Raw genomic sequence first — 6,468 nt, 5'->3', positions numbered from 1 at the left:
CTTTCCCTAAATGCACCTTCTGGATATACTGTTTTGTAATCTGCTTTTTTCTTACTGCACCACATAATAACCTTTCCGTCAGTGATGGGCCACATATATCATGGTAGTTTCATATGATTGTATCATATTGCCTAAGCATGTATAGTTCATCATCCAGGTTTGTGTGAGTACACCCCACAATGTTCACACAGTGACGAAATCACCTAACGACGCATTTCTTAGAAATTCCCCGTAGATCTCATGCATTAAGTGACACATGATTATATATATTTACATGATTATTTTAGATAGTTGTATACCATTGCATTGTCTGAAAAGTCATGCTGTACTTATTGCAATGCAATGGATAATTTAAGTTGATAATTTTTAGTAATTTAATCATAGTATAATAATTTTCTGTATCCATTTTGAATAATTGTATTATCTTTTTTTTCTTATTTTGGAAAAGTTATTGTTATAGGGTGTGTGCGCTTGACAAAAAGACAGAGTGAGACAGAGAGACAGAAACTGAGAAATCACCCCCCAGGGGGGATGGCCACACCACAATCCCTTCTCCTCCATTCTCCTCTTGGGATCTTGGGCACACACGTACACATGCCCAGAGTGAGTTTAAGCTACTGGGACTGGGACTCGAACCACAGTTGACTAAGTGGGAATTCAGCAATGTAGCCATTACGCCATTACGCCATCTGCTGGTCCACTTGTATTATCTTTTAATGTGATCTTAAAAATTGAATTTGTGGCTCAAAAGTTGTCTACCTATTAACTGGCTATGAAAATACCTTTTGCTAATCAAATTTCGGTGTTATCGAATTTTAATATTTTCCAGTACAATAAAATTAATATCTTCCTGTATTTTAATTTCTATTTCTTGTTAGAAATTGAACTTCTTTTTTTAAAAATGTGTATCTATTTGTATTTTTTCAGAGATTAATTTTCGATGGTATATCCTCTGCTTATTTATGTAGGATGTGTATATTGATGAAATGAGCATGATTTTATTTCTTGCATTAATTAACAGATTACACCTTTTCTTTTTTTTTTTTAAGTTTATTTCTTTCATGAGAGAAAAATATAAGCACCTTCAATAGGGTCTTAACACTACGATTCTCTCCTCAGCCTTTCCCAGCCAAGTAGGATAGTGGACATGTATGCACATGCCCAGCATGTACAAGTTGACCTGGGAACTCAACTACAATCTTCCAGATGGCTTCCAGCATTGTAGTTTTACTACAATGTATACAGTGTTGTACTAACACTGCACCACTGTGGATGAACCTGCTTTCTACTTAAAAAAGATGTTATTATTTCTATTGGACTCAGTTTTTCACTTAGCTAGCTATTCTCAAGTATTAGGTAACTAGTAAAGAAAATGAAGCTTGTTAGATTAATTTCTTTTTCTAAAATACAAATGAAGAAGATAAAAGTACTTAATCTGTATTGGCATAACAAGGTACCGAATCTGGCTTAATTGTTCCTTCTTTGCTCATGTCTGAGCAAAGATAAGTGTTCTACAAGATAAGTGTCTGTCTGTATAAGTAAATATCCTGTCTGTACCTATATTTTTACATGTTCTTCATTTTCATTATTGAAATGAAAAGGAATGGAAATTTTGATTCAAATACTCATGTTAATGAACTGTGATTTTTAAAATCATATGATAAAATGCTTTGGGAATAATTTTTCTGTAAGATAAAGATGTTTTCACTTTTATTCCTTTTAGGAGAAAAACAACAGTGAAGACATTATGTATTTATGCAGACTACAAATCTGATGAAAGCTATACTCCAAGCAAGATCTCAGTCAGAGTAGGGAATAACTTCCACAACCTTCAGGAAATTAGGGTATGTCTTTCAATTGTTTAAAAATACAATATCCTTTAACTCTTGATCTTTGGGATGGTCACAGTAACTTTAGAGTAGACAAATTAAAATGTTAGTATACAGGGGCCAGCAGATGTCATAATGGTTACATCACTGGACTCCCCACGTAGTGGACTGTGGTTCAAATCCTTCACCTGGTGGCTTAAAACTCAAGCTGGGTGCCTGTGCGTGTGTGCCCCAAGTCCCGAGAGGAGAATAGAGGAGGGATTGTGATGTGGCTGTCCTCTCTGAAGGGTGATTTCTTGCTTTATGTTTCTCTCTTCCTGGCTAGAGCACACACCGTATAGCCAAAATAAAAGGTAAAAATACAAAAGGAAAATTGTAATATTGAAGAAAACATGTTTCTATATAGTATTTAACATTTTTCCTTTGACTTATGATTGTCATCTTTATTTTTTTCTTTCCAAAATTTTATGGAAATTTTCAGACATACAGAAAAGCTGAAAGAATTGTACAGTGAATCCCAATAGAATCATCTCCTAGTTTCTTCAATTGCTAATAATTTGCTATATTTGTTTTACTAAAATTTGTCTTTATTTTATGCATTTCAAAATAAGTTGCAGGTATCTGTACATTTCACCTCAAATATTTTACATATTAGTAGAGTTATTAATATTTGCTTATTTATTTTAAAGATAAAGTTTATGCACAGTTTTATATAAATCTTAAGTATATTGGTGAGTTTTGACAAATGCAAACATATGTGTAACCCCAGTGCCTGTTAAGAGACAGAACATTTTCATCACCTCAAAAAGTTTCCTCATATAACTTCCCAGTTAGTCTCTATCACCACCCTATCTTCAGATGTAAGTATTATTTTGATTTGATTTGTTTATTTATTTGTTTCCAAAGATCTAGATCTCTCTAGAAAGTTGTATAAATATAATAATCTAGGATGTAACTTTTATGTAAGGCTCCTTCATTCATCCATGTTGTTGCTTGTATCAGTACTTCATTTTTATTTATTCCTGAGTTGTATCCTGTTGTTTGAATATACCACAATGTATTTACCCTGGGCATAACTCTTTGAAGCCATTAGAACCATGCTTTTAGGACTTGAATTTTTGCTAGTCCCCAACATTTCAGAGGTATTTTCAATGACTTTGAATTATGTACTTACGAAGCTCTGGCTCTTAGCATTTTTTATTAGGAAATCATTGAACCCAAATAATCATCATAATCTGGAAGTTCTAAAATCTGGGAAGCACTTGTGATCTTTGAAGACCTTCAGTTACTTTATGACCTGGACTCTTACTTGATTTAATATTTCTATTAAGATCATATCTGTCTATATATAATGATTATCATAGTTACTAATAAAATAATAAAAATCACATCTTTTTTTCCTCAGTAAATGCATCCTTATTCTCTTGTGAAATGTATTATATATTGACAAAACAAGAATAAGAAGGATATTGTCCATAGGCATTTTTCTTCAGTACCTTTAGATGTTCACTGCTTTTTAAGTTTTTTTAAATAGACAAATAAAAATTTAATGTATATATTTTGTTCAGCCTGATGTCTTGAAATAGGTACACAGTGTAGAATGGTTAAATTGAGCTAATTAACATATGCATTACCTAACATACTTATTACCTTTTGTGGTGAGAACACACGAATTTCATCCTCATAGCAATCTTCAAGAATGTAATACATTATTAATAATATAGTTATTGAACAACAAATCTACTGAACTTAATCCTTTCAGACTAAAATTTTTTTATCTTTTTTTTTGAGAGGTTTTTGCTATAAGGTGCGTGCACTCTCCAGAGAGACAGAGAGAGACAGGAAGCAAGAAATCATCCCTCAGGGGGGATGGCCACGCCGCTATCCCTTCTCCTCCATTCTCCTCTTGGGATCTTGGGCATGCATGCACACACGCCTGGCATGAGTTTAAGCCACCGGGTCTAAGACTCGAACCACGGTCGACTACATGGGAGTCCAGCAACATAGCCATTACACTAACTGCTGGTCCCAAATGTACTACTTTCTTTTTTATTCATTCATCCATTAATGGACACAGGTTGATTCTATATCTTGACTACTGTCAATAATGCTATAGTGAATAAGGTGCTTCTCTTTCAAAGTTTTTGAGGAATTACCTCAGTGTTTTCCATAATAGCTCCATTAATGTATATTCTCACTAACAGTGCACAAGGATTCCCTTTTCCTCTACATCTTTACCAATACTATCTTTCAAATTTTTGATAATATTCATTCTAATTCTATTCAGAAATGTTCTATTCTATTCATTCTAACTTCTTTTCAGAAATGTCTCTTTAGGTCCTTTGCCCATTTCTGAATCAATTTGTTTTCTTATTCTTGAGTTAAGTTCCTTATATATTTTGAATATTAACCCCTTATCAGATGTATGGTTTGCACATTGTTTTTTTCAAGTTATTTTGGTTGTTTCTTCTTTCTGTTGATTGTTTCCTTTGCTGTGCTAAAGCTTTTTAGTTTGATGTAATCCCTTTTGTGTGAATCTGCCTTTATTGCCTGTACTTTTGGAGTCACAACCAAAATAAAAACATTGTGCAGACCAATATCAAGAAGCTAGACTGGCCCCTTAGTGCCACTGTTAGGAACTATGCAGAGGAAGCCAGATACCAAATGTCTGCCCAGGGTTCGAGTCACCACCATGTCAACTTGAAAACTGCTGGGCTTGCTTGCATATGCCCATATGATCCTGACAGGATGGAGAATTGGAGGAAAAAGAGTTGTAATGTGACCAGGTCCCATTAAGGGAGTCTCTTGTCCGTGGACATATTCCTTCATTCCAGTGAGCGTATGTGCTCCATGGCAGAATCCTCTATTAAAAAAAAAAAAAAAAAAAAGCCTTCTCTCTTTGTTTTTGTTTTTTTTTTGATGTCTTTTGTCGTCATTGTTTTTGTTTTGTCTTGTTTTGTTGTGTGTGTGTTGTGTGTGTGTGTGTTTAATTTTGCTGGAGGCCATGTACATTCACCAGAAAGAAACAGAAGTCTTATAAAGCATCTGCTGTGGGACATGGTCATGCTACAATTCCTTCCCCTCCATCTCTCTCTCCCTTCAGGATTTTGGGTATGCCTGCACACATGTCCAGTGTGTTTTTCAAGCTGCTGGATTCGGGATGCAAAACCACAGAGTCAGTCTTGTGAGATCTAGCCGTTTGTAACCACCTTGCCACAAGCTGGCTTTGTTGTTTGTAGGTCTGTTTTTGTTTTTGTTTTGTTTGTTCGTTTATTGCCACAAGTTGCATGCACTCACCTGAGACAGAGAGCAAGCACCCCCGGTGAGGCATGGACAACCCACAGTCTTTTTACCTCAGTTTCTCCATCCTGTCAGGATCTGGGGTGTGCACACACTCATAGCTGGCATATTTTTTAACTATTGGGGCCAGATTCAAACTGTAGTCTGCCACATGAGATCTGGCTTTCTATGCACAGTCTTATCTGTTACACTATTGGGCTGGCCCTCTCTTCTTTCTTAGTCTAACTAAAATTTTGTCAATTTTGTTTATCCTTAAAACCAAATAAATGAATGAAAAGTGTCTTGGGGCCAGCAGGTGGCATAATGATCCAGGCATTGGACTCCCATGTGGTTGACCACAGTTTGATTCTCAGACCCGGTGGCTTAAACTCATGCCTGGTGTGTGTACATGTGTGCCAAAATCCCAAGAGAGGAATGGAGGAGAAGGGATTGTGGTGTGGTCTTCCCCCTTGGCCCCCCCACTCCCACCCCCACCCCCGCTGTAGGAAGTAATTTCTTGCTTTCTATCTCTCTGCCTCTGTCTCTCCAGTGAGCGCATGCACCCTATAGCAAAATTCTCTCTCAAAAAAAACAAAACAAAACAAATCTCTTAGTTTTGTTGTCTTTGTTGTTTTTCTAGTTTCTATTTTATTGATTTATGCACTGCTATTTGTTATTTCCTTCTCTCTTCTAACTTTGGCCCATTTCCTTCTTTTTCTAGTTCCTTGAGATACAATATTAGGTTATTTATTTGATGTCAAGGTGCATGGGCTTTCCAGAGAGAGACAGAGAGACAAAAAGCATTCAAGAATAGGGTGCAGATGCTCTGCAATCCCTTCTCCTCCTTTTCTCCATCTTATCAGGATTTGAGGCATGCACACAGGCCTCTGGAGTCGGGATTCAAACTATGCAGTCAGTGAGATCCTGCTTCCTTGACCTCTAGGCTATACGGTCAGCCTGAATTTTTTTTTTTTAATGTAAGTGTTTATTGTTACTAACTTTCTTCTTAGTAGTGCTTTGGCTGTATCCCATGCATTTTGGTATATTGTGTTTTCAATTTTGCTTGTCTCAAGATATTTTCAGATTTTCATTTTTTGTTTCTTTTAGTTTTTCACCATGGGGCATGTATGCTCACTGAAGAGACAGAGAGAGGGAAAGTGAGAAATCATGCCTCAAGGGAGATGGCCATGCTGCAAGCCCTTCTCTACCATTTTCCTCTTGAGATTGTGAGCACTCATGCCTGGCATGATTTTCAGGTCACTGAGTCCGGGACTCAAACTGCAGTTGGCCAGGGAGTCCAGCACCTTAGCTACCATGCCACCAACTGGCCCTCAAATTTTCCTTTTCATTTATTTTTGAC

General features: G+C 36.3%; 1 protein-coding gene across 3 annotated transcripts in view; it reads left to right on the top strand.

Annotated features, from left to right (window-relative positions):
* ANAPC10 (anaphase promoting complex subunit 10) overlaps positions 1-6,468 on the top strand; it is an 87,720-nt gene that overhangs the window by 27,761 nt on the left and 53,491 nt on the right. For all 3 annotated transcript variants that reach the window (XM_006169495.3, XM_006169493.3, XM_006169494.3), the window contains exon 4: positions 1,724-1,844. In XM_006169495.3, the coding sequence (XP_006169557.1) occupies positions 1,724-1,844 (121 nt within the window). The remainder of the gene's footprint in view (positions 1-1,723; positions 1,845-6,468) is intronic.

The sequence above is a fragment of the Tupaia chinensis genome, unplaced genomic scaffold (assembly GCF_000334495.1).
Source record: "Tupaia chinensis unplaced genomic scaffold, TupChi_1.0 Scaffold147069_1, whole genome shotgun sequence".
In the NCBI taxonomy this organism is placed as follows: domain Eukaryota; kingdom Metazoa; phylum Chordata; class Mammalia; order Scandentia; family Tupaiidae; genus Tupaia; species Tupaia belangeri.
This window is presented reverse-complemented; position numbering and strand designations above follow the sequence as displayed.